Source organism: Galdieria sulphuraria (assembly GCF_000341285.1).
Source record: "Galdieria sulphuraria unplaced genomic scaffold scaf_22, whole genome shotgun sequence".
Taxonomy (NCBI): domain Eukaryota; phylum Rhodophyta; class Bangiophyceae; order Galdieriales; family Galdieriaceae; genus Galdieria; species Galdieria sulphuraria.
This window is the reverse complement of record NW_005178453.1, coordinates 172,894-184,947: the sequence shown is the minus strand read 5'-3', so window position 1 is coordinate 184,947 and position 12,054 is coordinate 172,894. Positions and strand designations below refer to the sequence as shown.

The window sequence follows — 12,054 nt, the reverse complement described above, 5'->3', positions numbered from 1 at the left end:
TTGAAAGAGTCGGTTTCTTGGTGATCCATCAATGTTTCTTGTACAATGTCCAACCTGGTTTGCGTCTCTTCTTAAAAAGCTGGGATCATAGCTAAAGCATTAGGTTGGGTATTATACAATGAATAAGTCTCCTTGATTACTGCTAGACCTTTGAGGATAATCTCTCCATTGTTATCGGTAATAAATGTACAAGTTGTTTTTGGCTTTACGCGGCATCTTTTTGCAACGTCTTGAATGTTGGTCTCTGTGTTTTCAAGAAACTGAGTGAATCACAAAATATCTTCACAAAACAGCTTGAGGTGTATATCCATTTATGTGGAGTGTTGATATTACCTTGGGAACCAGAAAAGGAAACCAAAAAAGGATTTCATCTATTCTCCCAAAAAAAGGACAGAGAGATTGATTGGTTTTACAAGGAAACAGTCAGTTCCCAAAAAAGGAAAAAAAAAAGCTACAAGAATATGTTCAACCAGCTGTATTGCTTTCAACAGACTCGACACAACCAATTGGTAACGAGTCTCCGATACGGATGACAACACTCTCTCAAACTATAGGAGAGAATGGGCATGTAATGTCATCAAGGTTTTGGGTAAACATGGGAAAAGACTGTTGTTTAACTTGATGATGGGTAAGAATCAACAAGGTAGGGAATTCTACAGTAATAGCAATCTTATGAGAAACCAATGCCAAGTCTTGTTGCCTCATCCAAAAAGCAACCAACAAAGATTGACAAATTTGCAGAGAGTTGGTATGTAAAGACGTTATTGAAGCTTCTATTGTATTTGATCGTAAAGGCTTTTTCATGAAATAGTTGCAAAGAAGAAAATGCTTCATAAAGCGAATTCACTTTTTTTCGTTGCAAGTGATTTCTTGGATCTGGTAATTGAGAATAGTCAACCAACATCATGAATTGATATTTGAGTTTAGAAAAGGAGATATCAAGGAGTTTAGGAATATGTAAAGGTGATTCCGTGGAGACTTGTTCAAAGGAAAAGTCTCACAAATGTAGGGGTACAATACGCTTATTGTATGGATAATTTGAGGGAATGGTAGGGGAATATTGTCCCGATGTAAGGTCAGTGCTTTGAGAGTGAAACATACTTTTATAGGAATCACTTGAAGACAATCTAGTAAAACCAAACCTATCTCCAAGGCTGTAGTTGCTGCACTTTTTTGTACAGACTTTATCAAGCCCTTGTCGTTGACGACTAGAACACAGTTCTTGGCTATGGATAAGACTGTACTCCAATCCTTCAAGTATGGTTATGCTTCAACAGGTAAACAAAAAGTTTTCAATGGTTCTTTTCTTGTGTTTCTTGGGTGTCTTTGTCTCAAGGTTTCGTAAAGACTTGAGCTTCGAAAAGGACAACTTTTCTTTGACTTTTACTACTTGTAGCTTTTTTCAATGTCTTGGTAAACCAAACGATGATATCATTCAACTGGCTACTCAACTCAATATCACTTGTGTTTTTCCAAACTCGTTACTCTCAAGGGTACTTGTCCATTTTTAAAGAGTCATTTCAAACAATATTGAGGTGGAACCTAAAAATGTTACAGACTGTGATTTTGCTGAATTGAAACGTATTGTTTTGTTATGGTTATTCAAAACAAGTTCTTTTGAAAAGAGTAAAAAAATAACCTTTTTTTGTCATTCTTCTCTTCTTTTGCATAGAATGTGTCTTTAAAGCATTGGCTCTTAATGTTTCGTTATCAGTGTGGAAATCAAAGTTAACTTTCTTGGAATGATCTTTTACTGTTTCAAATGGCTTTATTGATTTTTACACACACTGTCCTCAATTTCAAACATCCATAATGGCAATTTCCAAATCAACACAATCGCCTTTTGGTTGGCCCCCCCTCCAATTTCCTCACACCCTTTCCCCACCCATTTTCCCCCATCGCAATTTCCCCACTCTCTCCCATTTCCAAATGGGCCCATTCTTTCCCACCCCACACCCATAATGACAATTTTCAAATCAAAATTGCGCGGGCCCATTCCAAATCGGCCACTCTTTCCAAATTGCCCATCTTTCCCATTAGCAGAAAAAATCAGTAAAAAGTGTGTATGTTGGTGCTCAACATATTATGCAGAATCAGACCCAATGGAAATAACGAAATCTTCATTTTACAGTATACCAATATGATTCAACATTGGGTCAATTCTGGAAACAACAGACTCAAACGAGTTTCGATCAACGATCTGTTTAGAATTTGAAAGTGATTTGCAGCTATCAGGAAAGAATGTGGGAATTTTCTCTCGTTATGATTCTTGTCAAGAAAACTATCTACTAGATTGTCCTCTGTGTATTTAGATGAAAGAATACTAGTACTCGCTGGTATTTCGTCCGCCAAGTCTACTTGGGTAAATTCTTCCAATAAATCCATACAATCGTGAAGCAATCGTATTAAATAGACTATCGAGAATATATAAATACTATATGAACCAAAGTCTAGGGTATAACTACTCTTCTTATGGCTCAGAGAGTTTTATAGTGCCACGATAAAGGATCTTGATGAGCTAAAAGACTCTCATAATAGACGGACAACCCAGTGTGGTCCAAACAACCCATTTCATTCTATTAGCACTGTCCAATCCAGTCCGTATTTAACTGGAGAATGAACAATGAAACTACTCCTATTTGTATCAACTAGCTGGTATATATCTTTTTCTATGGTTATAACTTGCCTTTGACCCGCAAATCAACTATCTGTCTAAAGTGAATTCTTAAATCACCTTTTTGAATAGAATTGACCAACTACTATTCCTCAAATACTGGAATCAGTCAATTGTACAAATCCGAGTGCAATTATTTGTCAGTTGATAGATAAATAGGCTAGTATGACACAAAGCAATCAATCATTCGATCAAACAATCAGTTAGTGAATCAACACAAGCCAAACTTAATTCTTCATCCATAAAGATAACAAAGAGTCTGCTGTGAAAGACACCTTGCCCTAGTAAAAGCTGTACCAGATGATCAACTTGAATTTGTAATAGCTTGACATAACAAAGATAAGAGACAACTTTTTCAACAAAAAAAGTAAACGGACATAACCATATGTCTCAGCATGACTTGAAGTACTAACAATCAAAGGTTAGGATCAAAGTACTTCTTCGTCAATCTTCTCAAGTTATTATGTGGATTCAAATCTTTCAAACAACATGATACCGGATGTTTGCGTTCTTCTACTTAAAATAGGAATGATCTCTAAAGTTGCCGAGCATACAGTTCCTTCCAATACAGTTGAATTGCCTCATATGCCTACGATTCTGTAGTTAACTGCGCCATTATGCATGTCCCACTATCAAATCAATCTTTGATGGAACAGATTGGTGACAACTGGGTTCTATCAAAACTGTACAATTCATAGCCATAAAACTTGATAGTTTCGCCGATACCAAGGCTTTTATGAAACTAAGTTACAGGATGAGGTGTATGATAAACAGTGGGAAAAGGTTAAGGGTAAATTGAAAAAGCATATGATAGGTACTCCTCAATACAGTATTCATAACAAGAATATGAATTCATACGAAAAAGGTCAAGTCATTCTATTTGACATCAAGTTCAATACAAAAGTAGCCAGGATAGATTATAGTCCCTCTCTCTGCAACTTAAAATTGAGCTTGTCACTAGGCATAAACGATATGATAACTACCAATACTATTCTATTTATGACGAACTCGTGCAATCCTATAGGTAGGGCTCCGTGAACAAGAGAATGAAAGGTGCTTAAAGAAACAATAAATTGCTCTTAACCCGACGACATTGATCTGATTCTCTCAAGCAAAGCACTTGAACTGCTCACTTTTTTGATGGTTGATTATCAGTCTATTTAGCACAATCCCTTATTTCTCCACTCAATACAGTTTAAACTCGGTTCAACGTAGCCAAAACTATGATCTTTTAAAATCAGTTAAATTCAAACTGATTCCTGGACACTAGCTCATATTCCTATTGTCTCTAGTCTTGTCGATTAGATGGAAAAATATATCAGTTCCACAATTTAGGAATGTATTGAATTTACGATATAGGGAAGAGAGTGGACGTATAACACCAATTACAATTCTAAATAAATGAGGAACTATAGATGAAATACTATGTTCACGACTCTTCAAGAACAGTGCTGTAGTGGGAAGTGTTGTCCTATCTCTTCTAAGAGTTGCTGTTATTGTTGTCGGCAAATGTGCAAATCAAATAGTAAAGTCTGCTTTTATAATCATTTCTAACAGTTTATACCAAGACCCCAATAATTATTGCAATGGAAATAAATACAAGCAACTTTTTTCCGGTCAAGTTGTTGATTGACATAAGAATTGATTAGTTCAAATCCAAAGACCACCCGTCGAGTATGATGAGGACTGATCCTTCTTCATGGAATAATGGGATCGAGATCCAGTTGAATCATAAACTTGATATTGTTCTTCCTATAAATGTTGTTGTATAAACTTTCCAAACTAGTAATGAAAGTTACAGTTGTATAGAGAATAATATCTACAAAGATGCAAATAATGATTCTGCAAGTGAGATTGTATATTCCTTGCTTTATTCTACAATGTTACTTTTTGAAAAGAAATTTGATTGTCTTCTATCAGTGAGAATTGTATGATATTCATTTTCAATAAGAAAAATAAAATAGAAAGAAGAATAAGGGGAGTGTGAAAAAGATAAAGAATGCCTAAAGGAATAAGTTCTTTGAAGCATTGGGCAATTTGTAACGATTAGGGATGCCATGGAATAACAAACCATTTTGTTTCAACAGCCTATTTCTTAATTTATGGTGTTCAAATACACGTCATGCAAATCAGTAGAATGGATAAACAAAACAAAGTATCATAAACGTTCTACTGTTACCAGTATGAGGTAATAGTAGGGAATACTTTTTCTACTAATGACGACCAGAATATCGTTGATGTTTCTAATGAGAATCAAAGTCAAGACTTTTGGCTCATAACACTATCTCTGTAGTCTATTGAACTAGGAAGCCATTTCTTTCTTTTTTCACTTTATGTCTTTCATCATACATTTTCTTCCAAAGCAAATTGGTGTATTTTTTGTTTAGCGAGTTGTATAAAAGTTGAAATGAAAGGAATCATTTTCTTTATCTTGTACTATATAACATATAAACATGAAGAAAGAGATTCAATAGCTTGTATCAGCAAGGTTACGTTGCTTCTTTTTGCAGCTCGTTTGTGACCAATCGTCTACAATCTAGTTGAATCTTGTTCTAAATCAATGATTCTGTAGTCTATGAATGGCATAGTTTATCGCTGTCATACTTCATTTCAATTAAAGTTCAGTTTTTAGTGTTCAGCAATTGCAACTTTCTTGAAATGATAAGATAACAATATGATGACTACTCTCCGACCAGTCAATAGAAACAAGCAATAGACTTTTAGCACAATACCTTTATCAAAAAAATAATGATTCTACGACGCAAGTTGAGCTTGGTGCCAAGGCAGTAAAAGGAGAATGCTCTCACCAATACTGATAGGAATAAGTGTATGCAAACAAAGTCTCATTGAATTCCGTACAGATACAAGAGTTGTAGATGCTCACTGATCTATGGTCATCAATAGTAACATACTCATAATATTCTAGAAACACATTGTCATTCAACATGAAATTCAATCCACATATGTATAGAATTGAATTGTGGTCGACCACCTGCCCGATTGGTCAAACAGCATACAAACATCAAGGGAAAATTGATGCTTTGTCGCAATTCGGATTCTTACCCAGTGATTCTCACATGAATTGATCTTCGACTTGATTCTAAGTAATCCAAATAATAGTCTACAAATCATCCTTTTAGAGTAAGGACTAGATTATTTTAGACAATTCAAGATAATCTTGGACAATTCGACGCTGAATCAAGCATACAGGGTACCTAAAGACCACATAAAACACTGCTTCAAATATAAAGACTCTGTACATACAACAGCAAGATTTCAAGTGCAAAGGTACAAAGTTTTCATCAACTTGACAACTAGTAGTCAATAAAGTATCAATTCTACCTTAAAAAAGCCATCTTGTACAAACACTATCTAACAGAAACTCTATTGGATAAACCAATGTCCACATAATGACAATTCAACCAACTCTCTCGTAGATACTCCTAAAAAATAACAACGTATGTTAGTCTTACTATCAAACAATTGGTTTTGAATGGAAAAGTTGATTCAACTTTTGTATGCATCGAGTTGTGCCGTTATCTTGTCTAACACATTGACTCCATTCATTACTAGGGCTATATTTCAATAGCCAACTTTGAACGTTTCTAACAATCAACGCATTTAGACGCGAATACTTGAAAAAAATTGACACCAGATTCCTGACTCTTGTCTGCGAAGTGACTATAGCGTACCCAGTGATGCTTGGTTCGAACGAAATGATATAGCTGAAAGCACTTTAAAACAAGTAGTAATCAATTGAATCAAGTACAGGTTAACGTAGTTATATCAAAACAAACAACTAGTTCATATCAAAACATATGAACTAAGAGTAACACATTAGTGGCGCTGCAAAGGTATAATGCGATTCATCGCTTGAGTAGATTCATGAAACTATCTAGGATGAAACGATCAACGAAAACGTATCCAGTATCGCAAATCAAGTGCAAGCAATGAGAGGAATAATTCGGTATTCTGCTACTACCAAGTTTTTTTCAAACCAAGTCTTCATTTCGCTAGTCTTCTGTATCCTTAGTAATAATACTACTATTAATACTATATGGCAAATCGTTTTTCTCGGGATATGGACTAATTCGTTCGATAAATTCAGTATAATCTTTAAGAATTCAAAAATTGAATCAACCATAGAGGACATTTCACTAACTTATGAAACAGAATTTCGTCTTGATGACATATTCGACTAGTAATCAACAAATGACCAACTCTTACACAAAAAGTCATTTTAAATTAGTAGTATCAAGAAATATCTTACTTTCTTTCCAATGAACATAAAATCACTGAATTCAGTATGCAATTCAAGTAATATAAAACAGTAACCAGTTTCTAGATACGTTGAGAAGGAAGAAATCAAACAGGCCTCTTCCTAAATATCGACTAGAATAATTGTGCCATATCCTGTTGAGATTTCACTGGAAGTGGTAAGATTCAGAGTAGTACTCTAAAGCAAATGATTACTGCTTACTTCAATACAGCTGTAACCAGAATTGTTTCGGATATCACACTAAAATAAGATTCAAATTCAACACATCAATAGAAACAAGGTATTGGTATGGCATAAATACATTGTTATTTATGACTTTCATCAATTGTGGTAATAGTTCAAGATAAAGAGGTGGATGAAAACCACCAAAGGTTGCGAATGGGTTCAAGCATCAAAGGATATACGAAAGGATCCTGAAATTAGAACATGACTATTAGTTTGTGTTTTGCTGCTACTTGTGTAAAAATCACAGAGTTGATTTTGCTTGCTTTTTGTGAGGATCAACCTCAAAATCTGCAAATCATAGGTCTGATATTCTAACCTTGTGAAACCAGGGAAGCATTCATTTCTTCTTTTCCTTGAATTTCTTTCAAATGACCTTTCTATATTATGCAATTCGAAAAGTATATACTATATAAAACATAAATTTTTGTCCTTTATAACAATTCTTATGAATAAGGGAAAACAACCAGTAGGTAGTACTAGACAATTTCAATTTCTATTCCCAGCAGATCGTTTGTACAGAACTTTGACTGCAATCTAGTTGATTCTTTCTTTGAATTTACATCATCCTGCAGTCTTTGAATACTACTTTTTATCGTCTTCATCCCTTTTCTTTTAAGAACATATTACAACTCTAAAGAACAAGATCTTCACCATTCTATAATTACTCCGATAAAGAAGAGAAAAAACGAAATAGAGATATTATCTTATCCTTATCGACTAGATGACTAACTTCATATGAAGTTGGCCTTAGGGTCGAACAAGTAAGGTGGAAATGTTTTGGGGCACAAATAATCATAAGATGGTTTTAACATGAGAGCATTACAGTATGTTCAGATAGATCAGTAGTAGATTCTAGATCACAGAAAACAGTATGTTGTACACTTTCATGATGCTGCAAGTTCACTTGTTAAAGATTACTTGATTCAACTGACGAAATTGTCTCGAATTGATCATTTGGAAGTTGCCTATCCCTCCAAATGCAACGCAACTATCACGGGACAAAGAGATTCTTTGTGATTGAGATTTCCAATGAAAAAAGCTTCTGAAAAGTTTTTACTTCGACGTTTTCGGAAAAGAAATGACGACTAGTTGCTTCATCATACTATCATGAGATAAGAAATAAGTTCGTTTCAAGAATCAAAAGATAAAGATTAGTCTCAAACATGTACAAGCAAAATCGAAAATCGACGAGTAAAGTAACTCGATACTCTATTTGTTGTTCAAAATCAGGACCGTATGTAGTTCTACTGATATTAATGTGCAGGAGTAGTCTGTACGTGTGCAAATGATGCTTTTTTCTTTTGTAGAGTCGACAATACAATTTTCCTGTATGGTCAAAATTCGTTCTTTTTCGTACTTTTATGACGAAAACTATTATTAATATTCCATGTACTACTACAGTAATACATGTCTTATTTCTTAAGTTGTTGTTGTTGTTGTTGTTTTTCTTTTTCCAATTCAACTAAATCAATGGCACTTTTCCGCTTCCTGTCATCCAACGACGAAGGCAGTAGTAGATAGAAGCAGGAATCATTCTCTTTGTTTAATTGATGATTATGCTATACTGTACTATGCTTTGGCTCATATTTGTTGTTGTTGCTGTTCTGGTTGAATTTCAAGTAGTGGCGAATGGTTTGATTTTGCTGTGATAGTCGAAAAATGTTTTATGGTTCGTGTCAATGTATTTGCAAACCACTTTGTTCGTCTGCGTATGCTTTCTAGGAATTATTTACCAGAAGTTGGACTTTATCTTCAGAGTCGAACCAAAAACTCTAGTCGGACACGATGATATCAATATGTGCACTCGTGTAATATTGTTCGTGTTCTCCCCATCCTTCGTGAGTTTCTTTCAGAGCTGCTTTGTATACTATCCAAACGCAAGCTGTTTGTACAAAATGTTGTTTCTCCTTTTCACCTTTTTGACAGCTACAACTACCACTACTTTCAACAGCATGACTTTCAGTGTGTTGAAAGTGAAAGCAGATCAGCAGCACTCTTGACAAGGCAAATACTGTTTCACACAAGTCTCCTTTTTTCCCATTCATACTTTGCTATTACTGTTACCCTCCTTTTCAACTATATAAGGACCAAATGACAACTTGCAATAGATGCCTTTCAGAAACAACAGCAATACTGGCTTCACTACTATCACTCTTACGACTTACATATCGTTTTAGATATATTTCACCCTCTGTGAACCCACTTATTCAAAAAAACAAAGGCGTTTCTCAAAACGGACTAGTAGCTACAGTCGCCATCGTCAAAACATTTTACCCAGGTGAAAACAACCAAGATTTTCAACAGTGTCCTTTTGCTTGCTTTATTTCATGGTTCCCAACAAGTTGAGTATATTTTGAACTGAAAACTTGTCCCTTGCTTTCAAAATACAAGTTTATTCAGCTTTTCGTTATCTAAAGCCCTCCATCCATATTATTTCAAAATATATACTCGTATCAATAGAGAATTGATATAAACGCTCGACAACACAAACAGCCATTAAAAATATGCAATGATGGACTCGAGACTTTCCTATGCTATTCTGGAAAATGAATGAATTTTACAAAGAGTGCGAATATCGTTTACACTATAAAACCTGTTGCAGAGTTACAGACCACGTTTCCTATCTTGAAAGAAGTCACATAGAAGACGAAAACTATCATACGGAAAGTAACTCTTTATACTGACCAAAACACTCAACTAAGTGTCTAACTGGTTTCTTGAAAAACATCTTTGAAATATTAACCCAAGACTGATTCTCAACAATCGACTACAAGACTAGACTGTCAACTGCTAATACATACACAAAAATGCTCTGCAACAGTTATCAGTAAAAACTAAATCTAAATGAACTTGCGAGACAACTAATTGGGTAATGTAGTGAAACTCAACAAAAGCTTAAACTCCTTTGTCTTTGCTCTTTTCTTGACAATACAGCTCACAGATTTCCATACAAGACCAGAAATGAAATAACAACAAGTCTTGCATAAGGTATGTAAAAGTCAAAGAGATAGTCAATGTTGTACGAACCAAAGAAAAACACTACAGTCTATCCGGAACTCAGAGCTCAAGACGACTCGATGGATTTTTATAAAGGAATGAACTGCAAGGCTTAAAAAAGAAACGTAGATAATAGAAATCCACTTGTCCAACTAAAACAACGAATGAGTTGGAAATTAAAGTCGGAAAAGTTTCAGAAGTAAACTTGACCAAGTTCAAAGCCTTAACAACACTGGCCCTTCTTAAACTATTGTGTAATTTCCAGTTGGACTATGACGAGAAGAATTGCTATGTATTGTCTCCTTTCCATTGGAGGTATAGTATCTTGCATGGCTAATGAGTTTTATGAAAGAAAATATTTTACTTGGAGACTTGGAAAGAGCTACTTTAATAATAAATGTGCTAGATACAACCAATCTCACACCAGAGTAATGTTGTGAAAGGAGAAAAATAGTGTTGTAACAAAGTTCCTGTCAACTTACTATCGACACTGTACCTTTTAACAGAGTTGAGTTTGACAAAACTTGTCTCTAAGGTAAATTTCAGACTTCCTGTGACCCTACTTGGATAACAAATCAAAAAACGGGTTTTGCTATAACCAGTTTTCGACTCGTTCTCGATCTCAGAATCTTCCTTTGTTAGCCTCTCAAAACCTTGGAAAACTGCTTCACAATGTATAAAATGGTCATTTTCCAGTTTCATGGAAATAATTCTGTTGGCTTTCTGTGTAAGAACTATAGCCTTTCCTTCTATGCAAAATAGGCTCAAGGAATAGTCTTTATGCCACTGTGAACTGCAAAGAAGAAATAATTATATACTCAACCCTAGAGTTGGAAAGTATAGAGAGGACAAGGCTACAACAAAAAACTGACCAAAGGTTTGAATTCTTTTGTCTATGTACAAATACATAAACTACTTACGACAAGGAGGATCGAGCCTCAAAAGTTACAAGGGTCTCGCTTTGTTCTCTTCATAAGCAACTTGTACAGAGTTTTGACTGGTATAACAACAGTAAAAGTGGTGACGCTTTTACTTCTCCTTGCACATATATTTCAAGATTCACCTTTCTTTTTTACTTTGCCAAGAAGAGATGAAAGATTCTTATTTTTCCATTATTTCTACATTTATATTCTTTTTTACTAATAGACGAAATTTATCGAGTATATTTAAAAGAACAAGACCTTTACCGGTTTGGATAACAATCACAATATAAATTTGAGATTTGACTCAACAAAGGAATCAGTTAAATTGTTTTATCTTATTCTGCTGAATATTGTTTGCGAGTTGACGACATTTTTATTCGCTGTTGAGTATGTTTGCTAGTTGAGCGTCTTTTTTTTTTTTTGTAGTTTGACTTGTCTCTAGTAGCGTTTCTCTTCTTTTTCTATTTGACTAGACCCGTTTTTTATACGAAACGTTGAGTTGTCTTTGATTCTCGTTACTAATATCCAAAAGGAAGCCTCTATTAGTGTCCCTATCGGGTTATATTTCGCACGAGTCTTCTTCCAAGTGCCTAACGGAATGAACTTTTGTATAGTGACTCACTTATTCAATGAGCTGATGGTTGAGAATGGAAGAAGATTAGGACTCAAATGCAGCTGGACAAATCGTTCTTTGAATTTGCAGATCTTTTAAAAGTTTTACCTTTTTTTATATTGGAAGAGATAATAGCCCTCTTGGAGTTATCTCGCTCCTAAAGTAGCTTTGTACTTTTTATAGTTTGCTTTCTTGTATATCTTTAAAAGTTGTGGTTTTTACAAAGTTTATCGTACAAGAGGATGCAGCAAAACATTTTAAACTAAACGGTCATGTTTACCTTCAAAAGCACCTCAAATGTATAGTCGACTATTGAGGAGAAGGAATTCAACTATGATTCAAA

At 34.7% G+C, this 12,054-nt stretch overlaps 3 protein-coding genes across 4 annotated transcripts; all 3 read right to left on the bottom strand.

Moving 5' to 3' along the window:
• Positions 1 to 8,908: 8,908 nt before the first annotated feature.
• Positions 8,909 to 9,247, bottom strand: Gasu_29740 (uncharacterized protein). Its single transcript, XM_005706221.1, has one exon. It carries the CDS (start codon positions 9,221 to 9,223, stop codon positions 8,951 to 8,953), a length of 273 nt encoding a protein of 90 aa, XP_005706278.1. The 5' UTR covers positions 9,224 to 9,247; the 3' UTR covers positions 8,909 to 8,950.
• Positions 9,248 to 9,554: 307 nt separating this feature from the next.
• Positions 9,555 to 10,517, bottom strand: Gasu_29730 (uncharacterized protein). The gene is made up of 2 exons (XM_005706220.1): positions 10,447 to 10,517; positions 9,555 to 10,397 (listed from the first exon to the last, which is right to left on the bottom strand). The coding sequence occupies exons 1-2, from the start codon at positions 10,504 to 10,506 to the stop codon at positions 10,236 to 10,238; spliced, it is 222 nt and encodes a 73-aa protein (XP_005706277.1). The 5' UTR covers positions 10,507 to 10,517; the 3' UTR covers positions 9,555 to 10,235.
• Gasu_29720 (hypothetical protein) lies at positions 10,147 to 11,217 on the bottom strand. Of its 2 annotated transcripts, none has more exons than XM_005706219.1 (1): positions 10,147 to 11,217. In XM_005706219.1, the coding sequence occupies exon 1, from the start codon at positions 10,875 to 10,877 to the stop codon at positions 10,578 to 10,580; it is 300 nt and encodes a 99-aa protein (XP_005706276.1). In that variant the 5' UTR covers positions 10,878 to 11,217; the 3' UTR covers positions 10,147 to 10,577. The 2 variants fall into 2 exon arrangements, with proteins under 2 accessions (XP_005706276.1, XP_005706275.1); XM_005706218.1 differs by having other exon boundaries at positions 10,520 to 11,217.
• Between the last annotated feature and the right edge of the window lie 837 nt (positions 11,218 to 12,054).